Below are 14,296 nucleotides of genomic sequence, written 5' to 3'. Positions count from 1 at the left end.
TGATACCTTGCAATTAGGAAGAAAAAAAAAAATGTTGCTCTTGTGTTTTAATGTTGTTTAAAAATCAGTTCAATCACTAAAATGTTCTGAACATAGAAAATCTTTGTCAGTCTTCAAAGTCTTAGAGTGAAATAGCCTATAAATTGATTATCTGTATGGTCTGCAATATATAAATACAAGTGTATTAAGATATTCCACATGTATATCAGTGCCTTTGATCAACTGAGTTTACTTTGTTGAATGAGAACTTACTGTGAGAATTTATGTCCTGGTTCTCTTGGTTGAGCAATTAAAAAAAAAAAAAAAAAGCTTTTGCCTGTATTGGACATAAAAAGTTGGTTTGAAAGAGACTTCTATGAGACTTATTTTAGATGCGTGTTGCTTAGTTTTCCTAATGAATAAAAAAAAAAAAATCAACTTTCTTATTTTCCCAGATGCTTGGACTTGATGGATCTCTGGTTTTTTTAGTAAGTGAAATCCTGCATTTCAAGAATTTCTATAGAAGGCTTTTTTTTTTTTTAAGTAAAACTAGTTTTTAAAATTACATCATTCTATTTGAAGTCCCTATTTTTATATAATACGTATTCAGAGTAGAATCACAGAATGGTTTGGGTTGGAAAGGACCTTAAAGATCATCCAGTTCCAATCCCCTTGCCATGGGTGGGGACACCTTCCTCTAAACCAGGTTGCTCAAATCCCAGTCCAGCCTGGCCTTGAACACTGCCAGGGATGCGGCAGCCACAGCTTCTCTGGACAGCCTGTGCCAGTGCCTCACCACCCTCACAGTAAAGAACTTCTTCCTAATATCCAGTCTGAATCTACCCTCTTGCAGTTTAGAAGTGGTGATTCTTAAAAGACGTAGATAGCTTTGGATCATGTACTCCCTGGTATACACTGAAAATACGTATCTGTTCTAGCCTCAAGTTTTGCTTGTTATAGTTAAAATAGTGTCCTCATTCAGACTTTTATGATTTGTCCTAATACCACCATAACTACCACTAGTGAATTTTTACCATAAACTAGATTTTAAATTGACTTCATTTGGTTTGGGGTTTTTTTATTCCTTCTAGAATTTTTTCCTTCTTGAATATTATTTTAATTTATATCAATATCAATTTTATTATATTTTTTAAATATGAACATTTTCTTATTTATAAAACAATTACATGTATTTCATGAAATTGTTTTTGAGGGTGGAACTATTCATATAGATTTTAAAATAAAAGCTTACTTTAAAAACATAAGAGTATTAAAGCAAATGTAAGTACTCTCACCTAGATAAATGTGCATGAATGTGAGCAGATGCTTTCGTAATCTGTCCTGCATGTTTTGTTCTTTGTATTTGAGTGAATTTCTTGGCTCTGACAAGTGATGTGCAATTTCTGGTAATAATAGGCAGTTGAAAGAAGTTTAGATACAAAAATAAAGTTGTGTACTTAAATGACTGATACTAACCATCATCTTCCTTCCTCCTTCTCCCATACCCCTTGCAGGAGCATGTTTTTTGGGTGGTATCTTTAAATACATTGTTCATACTTGTGTTTGGTAAGTATCATTTGCTCTTGAGTTTTATAAAGTTCCTTCTCTGTAGCAATAATGAAGGTTAATTTTAAAGCTATTCTTTCAGAATAGATAAAGTTGTGACATCTAAAAATGGAAACATAAACAAGCTGGGAATATGAATAATAAATCTTTGTTGCTTCTAGTTCTGTCATTTTAGTTCTTTTAAGCTAATAGGTTTAAAATAGGAAATCTACCAAAAGCTTAATGATGTCAACCAAAGCATGGAAAATAATATTTGAATACTATTAAATTAAAGGAGGAAACTTTTAATTTAGTGGCAAGTGAAGTACTTTTAGGAATGGACAGAATTTTTTATTTTTTTTTTCTCCTTACAGTTTTTGCTAGATATAGTTAAATTCCTTTTTCCATCAAGAATCCATTTTTCCATCAAGAATACATTTTTTGCAGCTCAAACTGGGAGGGAGCAGGGTGTGTAAGAATGTAGCTGACTCTAAAGAGCTGTCAAATGTATTTCCATTTTGTGTCAAAAATTACTATGGAACAACTTTTCTTAGTTCATACAAGTTGGATTAATTTTAGAAAACAGTAAATTCTAATCAGTCATGTATTTTACTTTATTTTTCTTTCTCCTTCCCAGAGACACATATATGTGTGTGTATATAAATCCCCTAACCACAGGTGTATGTATATTTCTCAATTATTTGAAACCTAAAAGGATAATATACCTGCCTTAGGATAATATGCATTGTACATAGCAGTAAGTTCCCCCTTGAAAGTTTCTGGAATTCCTGTTTCATATTTACTGCTGATATGTAGGGTAAATTTGCATTTCCACTCTGGTTTTACTGGAGAAAGGGAGGTAACAAATTTAGAAATGCTTTTTTATTGGTGCCTTATACCTGTTGAGTAACCTGAGAGGATAACAGCTCTTCCCTGTGACTCAGTTTTACCTGTTCAGCAACAGAAGCTTTTGCATCATGGTGCTTGAGCCTTGTTAGTGTTGTTAATTTGACATAACCGTGTGTAGAAGCAATAGCATAGTCATGGCAAGATGGAGTACTTTATACATGGATAATGTTGCACTGTTTTTTTCAGTGTTCTTTCTTGGCAGAAGAGTTTGACCTTTAAAAACTGAAGTCATACTGTAGATAAGAAATAAGCAGAGTAAAGCTCATGTATTGAACCAGTGATTTGAGCATCTAGTTATTTAAATGAATCAGCTGATCAAGAAAATAAAAAGAAATATTATGTATATTTAATTCAGAAGAAACTGTAACTGTTCTAATTAGAATTGGAAAATACTTGAATTATTTCTGATACTTAGTCTATTTTAATCTGTAGTTCTCACAAGTTAATTAGGTTTTTAGCTACTAAAAAAAATCAGGCTTTTTTAAGCAGTAGATAATAGCTATGAAATTTCTAAATTCTTGATTAAATTAGTAACAAGAATAATTAATGAAGTTGTCATATAGATGTGCTTTCAGGAACAATAAGTGTGCTTTAACAAGTGGGAAACTAACAGGTAGAGAAGGGGAACAACTTTCCCAAGCAAGTGAGCAGGAGTTCTGGAAACTTAATATGTGCCTCTCAAGCCTATTTTTAGTATCTTTCCTATTAAGTAACATTGCCTAATTTACAACTGCCAAATCTCTTAATTTTAATTATGGTCCTGGTGAGTTTAGATGTCGCAGGAGGTATTTTCTGGAAGATAAGATTGGAAGGAAAGCATTTGAAACCTTAATTGCCAGTCCAGAAATTCTCCTGTGATGTTCTCTTGGACAAGTTAATTAAATTGGACTTAATTCATATTTTTTGCAGTCCACTTTAGTGCTCAGAGGATTTTGTACTTCTTCACACTTTTCATTAAAAGCAATCTATTAGAAATCCTGATTTAAAGAAAGTTACTTAGAAAACATTATAAATTGTGCACTATAATCTCATAAAACACTGTCAAAAAGGTAAAATGAGTCCGATGTCTATAGGAGTCTGATTTTTTTTATTTTTTTCCCCTCCTCACTTGTTCTTATGGAGCAGGAAGAGAGCTCAAGTCCTCCCTTTATCTTTTATATTTTTGCTATTCCTGGTAAATGTTGATTCCTCTGAAAGGGGCATAAATTAACACTTTCTGAAAACTGATTGAGGTAATACATGTCCCCTGCAGTCTATTCCTAGGGTTTGGGTTGTTTTGGGTTTTTTTAAATGTATCAGTCAGATGGAAATTAGGAAAATCAGCAGGCTTTTCATTTGAGGGTATGTTTAGTCTGCAGTAGTGCCTGGCGTTGATTATCATGATATAGTGAAGGTAATACAGGTGAAAATAAAAGCTTGCAGTTACTGCAGCCCTTTACTTCATTACTGACTCCTACTCCTGTAGAAAAGCGATGTTGTATTCTGTAGTCCTCTGTGGCTTGGTTAAAAGACCACAAAGACAGATAAAAGAACTACTTGATCCTGTTGTAAATACACAGGTGTCCAAAAATGGGGCAAGTCCTGTGGGTTTTTTTAATTCATTCCTCCTGAGACCTCCAAATTGGCCGGAGTGAGCTCTCAGGGATGATGACTGTCCTTAGTATGTTAAGTCACAGTAAAGACTTCTCAGTTGTTCCTCATCCCTTCACTGGAGCATTGTCTTTTTCCCCATCATCTTCTCTTCCTGTTGCAAATTTCTGCAGGGCTTACATGTTTCACAGTATTCTTAAGAATTAAAGCACTAAAACTGAAACTTGCTAAATCAAGTCCCACCTGACCCGAAATGGCTACTTAAGGCTTTTAGTGCATGGGAAAGAGTAAATATACAGGGCAGGGTCCTACAGCAGTCTGTGAGACCCATATGAGCCTAGTACATAAGACTGAGAAATTAAATAAATTTACACAAAGCAAGAAGAATAAAAGCCTAAAAGACTGTCATCTTTTTCTGTGTAGTTTTGTATTGTTTGTAGTCTTACAGTGTGAATTCTGATCTGATTGTGTTTTCTAAAATTATAGTAATATAATACTTCCAAATATTTGTACAGAAAGTAATTATTTTCAGTAGTTTTCCCAAAATTGATGAGAAATAGAATAATTCCCATGTTACAATACACAACCTGTAAAAAAGGCTCTGTTTCATGGTCGTTCTTTTTTCTGCTTTCTTTCTACTTGTCTTATGCAGCATTTTGTCCATACCATATTGGTCACTTCTCCATTGTTGGCCTGGGCTTTGAAGAATATGTAAGTACTAGTTTATAGTGTCAAAATGGAAAAAAACCTGCTACTATTTATTTAGTCACAATATTTTTACAGCATCCTTCCACTTACATTTGTGATTGCAAAAGTCACCTGGAGTGTGTCTCATTTTTTCTCCTCAAGCGTTTTTTAATCTCTGATTAAAAATGTTCTCTCACTCTTTCCCACTTCCTCCATTATATACATTCCAAGTGAAGTTTCCTTTTACAAAAAAATGCATATGTTTTGAGGGGGGTTTAAGAGTCTTTTGTTCCCCATGTATATTTTTAATCTGTGCACTTGAGTAATTTCCATAGTTGATGATACTAGGTAGCGAAAGCTAGTGTTGTCAAATGACACTTTTCATTTCACATATAGAGGTTGTTTCATGTTTGAAGAAAGTAGCTGTCATGCTTTTCCAGAAAATATAAACATTTTCTATTTTTGGTGATACCAAAAAAGTAATAGATTATTAAAATATGTTAAAACTAAAGAAAAATGGCATTCTTCTTGGAAGAGTTGAGATTTGGGATTTATCTTAATTACATAAGAAGGAGGTGTAATCTCTTAAGAGACTGATAAATGTTCCCTTTTTTTCTCTCCCCTCCAGGTTCAAGCATCTCACTTTGAAGGCCTGATTACAACTATAGTCGGATATGTTCTGCTAGCAGTGACTTTAATTGTTTGCCATGTATCCTTTTGTCAGTAGTTACCTGGTTTAGATTTTACATGTAAATAAATTTTCTGGCTGTATTTTGAGGAGTCCCAGACATAATATAGATGCAGTCAGTTTACCGTTTTGTTCTGCTATTTTGGTGAAATAAGAAGAAAAGATCTCTTCTGTCTGAGGAGGGTAGAATCATTAATTTTTCCTCTCACAATCCTTACGCTATTGCTATGGGCTACATACTTTCAGCAGAAAGATAAATGGGCTTATGAAAACATAAGGTATGATGGGAAATTTATTCACATCTTTTTGATCCTGTCAGATCCTTAGAGGGCAGATTGCTCTAGTTTCTCTTTCATGTCTCTGAACCACTGAGAGTTTGCAGTATGAACTTCTTTCAGGTGATATCACAGAGAAAATTAAGCAATGGCAGAGTCCTGAAAGCTAGAAGGATTTGATCGCAAGTAAGAAGTCTGCATTTGAGCTGTATGTTTTTTAAAGGGACTACCCCAAAATCAATTAGAAAAAATAAACTTTTGTAGGCAGCTTTCTGTTTAAGAAAAGCTAACATCAACTTTAGACCACACTGTACCAATGTCCAGTGCAAATTTGGTAAAACAGTTGATGGCACATCTCTGTTTTACTTCCTAAAAGAAAACAAAACAAGTCCCCTAAATATAATATGTATCCAGCTCTTCTTGGAAAAGGTGTGAATTTGTTTCAGACTGAATAAAAAGGAAAGCTACCATTTAAGATAGGCCTTCAGTTTTGAAACATCCTTACTGATGGCAGACGTATTCAAAGGCAACTGTATTCCTTGAGAAAACTTGTGGATGCTTAATTTAAGAAGGGTGCTAGTATTTTTTTTTTTTTGTTTGCTTTAGATGCATGTTGAGGGGAGTTATCCAGCACATCAGATTGTGACTTCCAGAGTCACTGGCAACTTTGAAAATAGAACCCTGATAAAATATATACTTCCTCTTTCAGAGTTGTCTTTTATAAAATTTTCTGTTTATAAAAGCCACATAATACAGTGTTTCATGTTAATCAAATTATGTTATAAAATATTTTTCAGTATTATTTTCTTGACAAAACTGTTCAGGGTTTGGCAGCTCTTGTTAAGTTCCAGCGATCACGTCGTTTATTAGGAGTTTGCTATATTGTTGTCAAGGTAATCCTGTGTGTGTGTGTGTGTGTGTGTACGTGTAGCAAAAAATCCTGTCAATTTAAACTTATAATTGTCTTAGCAATTTCTGTTAAACTAGTGAGATTTTTTTCTTTCTCTTTTTTTCCTAAAGGTTTCCTTGTTAGTAGTGGTTGAAATTGGTGTGTTTCCTCTCATCTGTGGCTGGTGGCTGGATATATGCTCTTTGGTAAGAATGGAAATAAATGGGATAAAATCTTTTTTAACAGTGTTTATATTTAATGGAAAAGTTTTGTTGAGAACAGAGTTGTTAAAGAGTTTGACAACAGTATTCTCTTTTTATGAATATAGTGTTTCCAGCAGGAAAGAGATTTTTAGGTACTGCTTAATGCTGATTTTGTTTTCCGTTGTGTTACTAAATACAAATGCAAACTTGTGTACTGAATAAACTTACTTATGTAGCCATCTTATGGGAAATGGTAATGACTTCATATTTTAATAGTTATCCAATCTCTGTTTTTGAAGAAGATAGGTGTTATGTTTACTTTGAATTGAGAAGGACAGTTTTTCTGTGATTAATTAGAAATGGAGAAAATTAATTTCTTCTGGTCTTAGTTGAAATAGAACTTTACTTAAGGAAGTATTTGCTTCCACCACAGTGCCACTTTGTTTGAACTGGTTTAGAACTTATGTACTATATGTTAGTGTTTGAGTTTACTTCTTTCTGTCAGAAGAAAGAAATTGATCAGAAATTGATCTTTGTTTGCTGTTTTTATTGTAAATTATTCCCTCTTTTTTTTCCTAATTAAATGTTATAATTATTTATGTGTGAGAACAAGGCAGACATTTAAATTAAATGCCTAGTAGTATATATGAACTAGGGGTAACAAAATGAGTAACTGTGGAAGACTGCCAAACTTTATTCATATTTGTTTCCTACTTATCTTCTAGGAGATGTTTGATGCCACTTTGAAAGATAGAGAATTGAGCTTTCAGTCTGCCCCAGGTACCACAATGTTTCTGCACTGGTTAGTTGGGATGGTTTACGTCTTTTATTTTGCATCCTTCATCCTTTTATTGAGAGAGGTAAGTCTGTAAGAACAAGATTGGTATAGAACACAGAGAACCTTGGATGTTGAACTTTTGGTTAAATATTTCACATATGGATGTTGCTGGTACTGTGTTTTGTCTGTGTATATTGGATTTCAACCTTATGTAAAAAGGGTCACACTTACTTACTGCAGTGGGAAATGATGGTAAGAGTCTATTTTATTTACAGGTTTATCGTAACAAAGTGTCCTTAAACATAGGTGTTGACTTCAAATGAATCTAAATATAGTTCACTTCTTTTAGATTAATACTTGAGAAATAAGCTTGTAATTGGTTATTGCTTCTTTATGTCTTTCTGATAATGCTTTCTTTGTTCTATGTACCATTTTGTTGAACATTGTTCAACAAATAACCTTATTATGTTTAGAACTTATTTACTGCAGCGGTCTTGCCCAAAATCAAAACTAAAAAATAGGTAATTTTCATATATAATTTTCTATTTCTTCTTTCAGGTATTGAGACCTGGTGTCTTATGGTTTCTCAGGAATTTGAATGATCCAGACTTTAATCCTGTGCAGGAAATGATTCACTTGCCCATTTATAGACATCTCAGGAGATTTATCTTATCAGTGGTAAGGACTTTTTTCAAAATTTTTCTTTATTTGGGAAGAAAATGTCACACATTACCTCTCCTATACACTGCCATGATCTGCTTGTTACTGAAAAGTCTTAAAAGATATGTTCTCAGACTGTGTTAGAGCTGATGGTTACTTGAACTTCACCTTTTAATCACAGAATCATAGAATAGTTAGGGTTGGAAAGGATCTTAAGATCATCTAATTCCAACCCGCCTGCCATGGGCAGGGACACCTCATACTAAACCGTGTCACCCAAGGCTCTGTCCAGCCTGGCCTTGAACGCTGCCAGAGATGGAGCATTCACAACTTCCCGGGGCAACACCTTCCAGTGCCTCACCACCCTCACAGTTTTAATTTACTTAGCTAATTATTTCAGAACTTTTACCAGCCTCACACTGGAATAGGGGACGGAGTTTTTCATATTTATTTATATATTTATTTAATATATATTTAGCTATTTATTTTCTTCATAGTGACCCATGTCCTGCACTGGATTAGTGGCTGAAACAGTATTGCTAGCACACTGCTGTTTTGGCTGTGGCTGAAGGGTGCTTGCACAGCATCAAGGCTTTTTCTCAGCTTTTCCATTCTCTGTTAAACTGTCATTATTTCAATCCATGAGTCTTCTTGTCATCCTTCTATTTTCTCCCCATTCAGCTACAGAGGAGAATGAATGAGCAGCTGGGTTGATAGCCAGGGTTAACCCATCACACACAAGCAACATGTCAGAGAGATTGGTAGGGAGCTATGTTTGGTTGTTTCTGCTAATTGGACTAAATTCTAACTTCTTTGTTCCAGATTGTCTTTGGATCAATTGTACTGCTCATGCTCTGGCTTCCTATACGCATTATTAAATATCTTCTGCCTAACTTTCTTCCATATAATGTTATGCTTTACAGGTAAGTGTTTATTTTTTAAAAGATGTTTTTTCAGTCTCCCTGTAACTAGAAAAAAATTATTTGCACTCTTTGAGCATTAGTGTGACACTGGTATGTTACTTTTTTTGTTTTCAATTAAACTTCATTGTTCTAGAAAATAAAAAGGATGTGGATACATCAAAATAAAAAGCCAGCAAGAAAAATAAAAAGCATTTTGTATTACATCCATGATGATAGCTATTAGGCTTTTATGTGCCCTTAGAACACTTTCCCCTTCAACTTCTTGATAGTGAAGTTGCTGTCATGTTTGTTTTCACGCTAATTCCTGATTATCATTACTTCAAGACTAAAAGAATATCTGTAACTGGTTCTTTTTAATATCAGTATCTTTCTGTTTCTAAGCAATAATTGAAACAGCAATGATAAAAGCAAGTAAAAGACCAAATCATATTCTTATATAATCCTTCTCAACAGTTTTTTCTTTCTTAATGCCTAAACACTCGTGAACACTTCACCTTGGAATAGTATATAAAGAAAAGTGTCTGCAAAAAACTAAGAATTGTTCCTGTTGGTATCCAGTATACTTTTTTTATTGTGGTGGTGTTATTGTGACTCAGTGTGAAAGATTACTATCAGAATGTTCCTCGTGTCTGATTTTCTGTTCTTCCTGTTGTTTCTAGTGATGCTCCAGTAAGTGAGCTTTCCCTAGAGCTTCTTCTGCTTCAGGTAGTGCTTCCAGCTTTGCTAGAACAAGGACATACAAGACAGTGGTTGAAAGGTCTTGTACGAGCATGGACTGTTACTGCTGGCTACTTGCTGTAAGTATAGAAAAACAAAATCAACTACAAACATTGTGTCCAGCTTAGCCTTTTACCGTATGTTCCGGAGTTCAAGGATTCTGGAACACATGAAAGCAGCATGGTTTCCAGAGAGTTACCTAACAGACAAGCTATTCTACACATAAATACGTGATATAAAACTTCTGTAGTTATTTTCTTCTTCTAAGGAGTAGTTGTACCTACTTCTTGACAAATAATTCTTTTAGTATGCTCTTACAGCATTTGCTTAGTTAAAAAAAAAAAAAGAATCTGTAATAGTATGACTAACAGCTTGTTAACTTCCTGTTATATGGAAAAAATAGAGGTAAGTGTCAGCAGTGCATTTCCATGAGTCATCTTGCATTTCTTACTAGAAGAAGAAGAAAAAAAAAGTTTAGAACACTAAACTGAAGAAGTGCATACCTTTTAAATTGGAGATTTTCAAGTTAAAAATCTCTAAAGAAGGATAAAACTGTATTTGTCAGATAAATGTTCATACAAAGTGAGGTTCTTTAATTTAGACTGCCAGGCAGAGCTTTAGAACTTGAAATTATTTTTTAGTTCGTATGTTGTTTAACACATTAGCCAAGAAAAAAAAAAAAGGTTGATTTTGTTTCCATAAAGTTTTAGATTTAACTTCAAAGTGTATTGTCATTCTCTCATCATGTCTAGTTCATTGTGGGTTGTGCCAATGCAGCACTATTAAAACGAAGATTGATTTTTTGCTATGTCTGAGACAGATAAATGAAACACTTTTGTCTCCCACTGCAATCCAAAATACTTATTTTAGCTTTTCATAAGGAAACTCTTCCCAGCCTGTTCTCTTAGTTTGCATTTTGGAAACTTACATTTTTAATTTGTCCATGTTTTGATAGTGTTTAAGTATGACAGAAGAGGAAGATCTTTTCCCTTTTCTTAAAAGGCAGAGTGCTGTAAAAAATGTTTCCATTGTTTGCCAGTAGAATCATAGAATAGTTAGGGTTGGAAAGGACCTTAAGATCATCTATTTCCAACCCCCCAACCATGGGCAGGGACACCTCACACTAAACCATGCCACCCAAGGCTCTGTCCAGCCTGGTCTTGAACACCACCACGGATGGAGCATTCACAACCTCCCTGGGCAACCCATTCCAGTGCCTCACCACCCTCACAGTAAAGAATTTCTTCCTTATATCCAATCTAAACTTCCCCTGTTTCAGTTTTAACCTGTTACCCCTTGTACTGTCACTACAATCCCTAATGGAGAGTCCATCCCCAGCATCCCTACAGGCCCCCTTCAGATACTGGAAGGCTGCCATGAGGTCTCCACACAGCCTTCTCTTCTCCAGGCTGAACAGCCCCAACTTTCTCAGCCTGTCTTCATGCAGGAGGTGCTCCAGTCCCCTGATCATCCTTGTGGGCCTCCTCTGGGCTTGTTCCAACAGTTCCATGTCCTTTTTATGTTGAGGACATCAGAAATGTACAGAATACTCCAAGTGAGGTCTCACAAGAGCAGAGTAGGGGGGCAGGATCACCTCCTTCGACCTGCTGGTCATGCTCCTTTTGATGCAGCCCAGGATATGGTTGGCTAACACTAACCCTTACTGCTAATAAAAATTCTGCTAAAGTCGAGGAAAATCAGATTCTAAATGTTCATATTGGTTTGGGGGAGGGGGGTTAATCAGACTCAAATGTTTGTTTGCTATTGATGTATGCCAGAAATATCAACAGCATACTTTTTAAAGTAGATTGACACTCTTTAGGATGATGTTCTTCGAAAGCTCAGAACAGGTTTTGAGTAATATAAAATCTTCTTGAAAAACTCGGTACTGTACTGTGGAAAATGTGTCTATAGCAGTTCAGTACTGTCCTTGTACAGTTTAGGCTTGAAGGCAATTGTTTCCAGTAGAGCTTAGTAGCAGTAAAATAAAAGCTGGCAGTTGAACTGCTTGCTTACATGAACTGAAATATTGATGCAATTTTCCATTTATATGCACAACTTTAATACCAGATGTTTTTAAAGCAGTCAAACAGGTAAGTAATTTACTTGTGGCTGTATTCCCACTGTTCTAATCTACATCCACACTCATATTTTTCTTCTAAATTCTGTGTTTAGGGTGACATTGAGTACATTATCAGAAAATGGTTTATTTTACTTTATCAAGAATCTGCCTGTATAAATTTTATGCAGCTCATACACATTCTGGGTCAGCCTCTTTTTCTGTAAGGTTATCATTCATATCAAACAGAACAAAACTGAAACTTTGATTGTTACAGGGATCTCCATTCTTACCTGCTTGGTGACCAGGAAGAGAATGAAAACAATGCAAACCAGCAAGCTAACAACCAGCATGCTCGCAATAATAATGCCATTCCAGTTGTGGGGGAAGGTCTTCATGCAGCCCATCAAGCCATACTTCAACAAGGAGGACCTGTGGGTTTCCAGCCTTATCGTAGGCCTTTAAAATTCCCGCTCAGGGTAGGTATATCTAATGCATTAAGACAAAAGGGAAAGGCAAAATTTTGGCCCACATGTTATCAGAAATCAAGTGGCGGGTCATGTTGTTTTGTGTCTTGTTCTATTTGTGTATTTCTGCTTTTTAGAAAGTAGTTGCTCTCGCATACAGCTTTTATCAGCCTATAACTTAAGACATTCAATTACCACAATTGTTGTGTATTATCTGTTAGTTCATGTTCTTATTTTCCTAATTGTTGTTAATGAAGAGAAACAGAATAACTCCCCAGCAAACGGGTAGTTCAGGTGGCATGGTTTTGAAGAAGGCATACTTCAGTGTTGTAGCCAAAGTGTATTTTAAACTATTTTGCTTTATTAAATAATTAAATGGAGAACTTTTATTGCATCTGTATTAAACACAGAAAGGTGTTACAATACCTGAAAGTTCTGGATCCCTACAGTTTGTTGTTGGCAAATACTTCAATTTCTAGAATAATATATAGATAAATTGTTTTGTTGTTACCAGAACTCTGAGTTAATAAATCAAACTTAAACACAACTCATTTACTATGGTTCCAGGTATAGCTCAAGAGTGGAAGTAATGGGTAAAGTTAGAATAATGCAGTATTGCTTATGAAGTTTTCTTAAACGCAGAATCTGCCAGAATTCTCATGACAAAGTACAAAATAAAGCTTTTTCTTTCTCACCATACTCTTACCACCTCCCCCTCTCTCCCCTTTAATCTTAACCTAGTAGAACTGAGAGCAAATTTGGAAGCATTTTAGGATACTGTTGAGCTTCTGAGTGTTTGAAGTTGGGGCTTTGGGATGGGTCAAGGTGGCCGAGGTGGGAAATAATTCCCTGTACCTGATTCCTGATTTTTACCCTCTAAAATGACTCTCAAATAAGGGCTGTGTTAACCTAGGGACTCATTAAATACTTTCTAGAAATACCTTTATATGAGTTTATTTTTGTGGATGCTTCTGGATAAGGACGTGCTAAAATCATCATACTATAAGCTTTCAGTAATTTGGGTTGCTGACCTGGTGATAATAACCAAGCAGTTTCATATTTGGCTGCCAAAGACTCTTTTTTCTGGTCTGTTTACCTTCATCTAGGTATTTTAAGTAGTTCTTTGGAAACATTCGACAGAGTGTAGAAATTAATAGAATATCTGATCCATTGTTTTCAAGAGATTTTCAAGCACTTGCACAATCTCAGACATGTGGTAGCTCACTGATGCAATTCTATGTCCCTCGTTCCACTTGTTAGAAATACTTAAGTAATGAAACACTCAGCATCACTGTAAGTGTTTCAGCTGTAATTTTTAGTATACTGGCCTTGGTTCTACTTTGATAACTTCATCTTAAGCAAAATGTGTTTCCCACATAGGCTTTCACTGGGGAACAGTGCTGTATTACTTTCTCAGTTGGGATTTTAAGCATTTGAGAAGGAAAAAAGACTTTTTTTTAATTATTTAATTAAGCATATACGCTAATCTTAAAAGATAAGAATTTTTTTTAGTAGTAGTAGTATTCTACATAAGAGCTTATCATCAGTTTTATCAGATAATCTGTATAACTCTTCCAGCTGATTTATTTTATAAACAAACCTCCCAAAGCCTCTCGAACAAATGCGGATGCATGGAATTTGTTGAATTTTCCTGCTACTGCCTTATATTCCTTTCAGCCTTCCTTTCATAATCCACTGTTGTCAGCAGAGTCTACAGACTCTCTGAAAACTTTATTCTGAGGATTTTTAGATTTTATTACCTTATTGTTGATCCTTTTTAATTAAAAAAAAAAAACAAACAACACCCTATCTATACAAATAAATTTATCATTACTTCTCATGGATTTTGGTATGCTATTTCTGAAATCCCTTTGGCTGTAGTTTTGAATTTCACTTATCAAAGTTCATCCATTTTCTGGTTTGGTTT

General features: G+C 34.9%; 1 protein-coding gene across 12 annotated transcripts in view; it reads left to right on the top strand.

Moving 5' to 3' along the window:
- The window catches only part of MARCHF6 (membrane associated ring-CH-type finger 6), a 45,601-nt gene that overhangs the window by 21,654 nt on the left and 9,651 nt on the right, over positions 1 to 14,296 (top strand). For all 12 annotated transcript variants that reach the window (XM_062610823.1, XM_062610819.1, XM_062610829.1 and 9 more), the window contains 11 exons: positions 435 to 467; positions 1,494 to 1,545; positions 4,676 to 4,734; positions 5,339 to 5,419; positions 6,498 to 6,566; positions 6,694 to 6,768; positions 7,491 to 7,625; positions 8,102 to 8,221; positions 9,026 to 9,126; positions 9,786 to 9,923; positions 12,180 to 12,381. In XM_062610823.1, the coding sequence (XP_062466807.1) occupies positions 435 to 467; positions 1,494 to 1,545; positions 4,676 to 4,734; positions 5,339 to 5,419; positions 6,498 to 6,566; positions 6,694 to 6,768; positions 7,491 to 7,625; positions 8,102 to 8,221; positions 9,026 to 9,126; positions 9,786 to 9,923; positions 12,180 to 12,381 (1,065 nt within the window). The remainder of the gene's footprint in view (positions 1 to 434; positions 468 to 1,493; positions 1,546 to 4,675; positions 4,735 to 5,338; positions 5,420 to 6,497; positions 6,567 to 6,693; positions 6,769 to 7,490; positions 7,626 to 8,101; positions 8,222 to 9,025; positions 9,127 to 9,785; positions 9,924 to 12,179; positions 12,382 to 14,296) is intronic.

The sequence above is a fragment of the Pezoporus occidentalis genome, unplaced genomic scaffold (assembly GCF_034315485.1).
Source record: "Pezoporus occidentalis ecotype Australia unplaced genomic scaffold, CSIRO_AGI_Poc_V1 ctg15, whole genome shotgun sequence".
Taxonomy (NCBI): Eukaryota; Metazoa; Chordata; class Aves; order Psittaciformes; family Psittacidae; genus Pezoporus; species Pezoporus occidentalis.
Note: the sequence above shows the minus strand (reverse complement) of the source record. Positions and strands in the feature narration are given on the sequence as shown.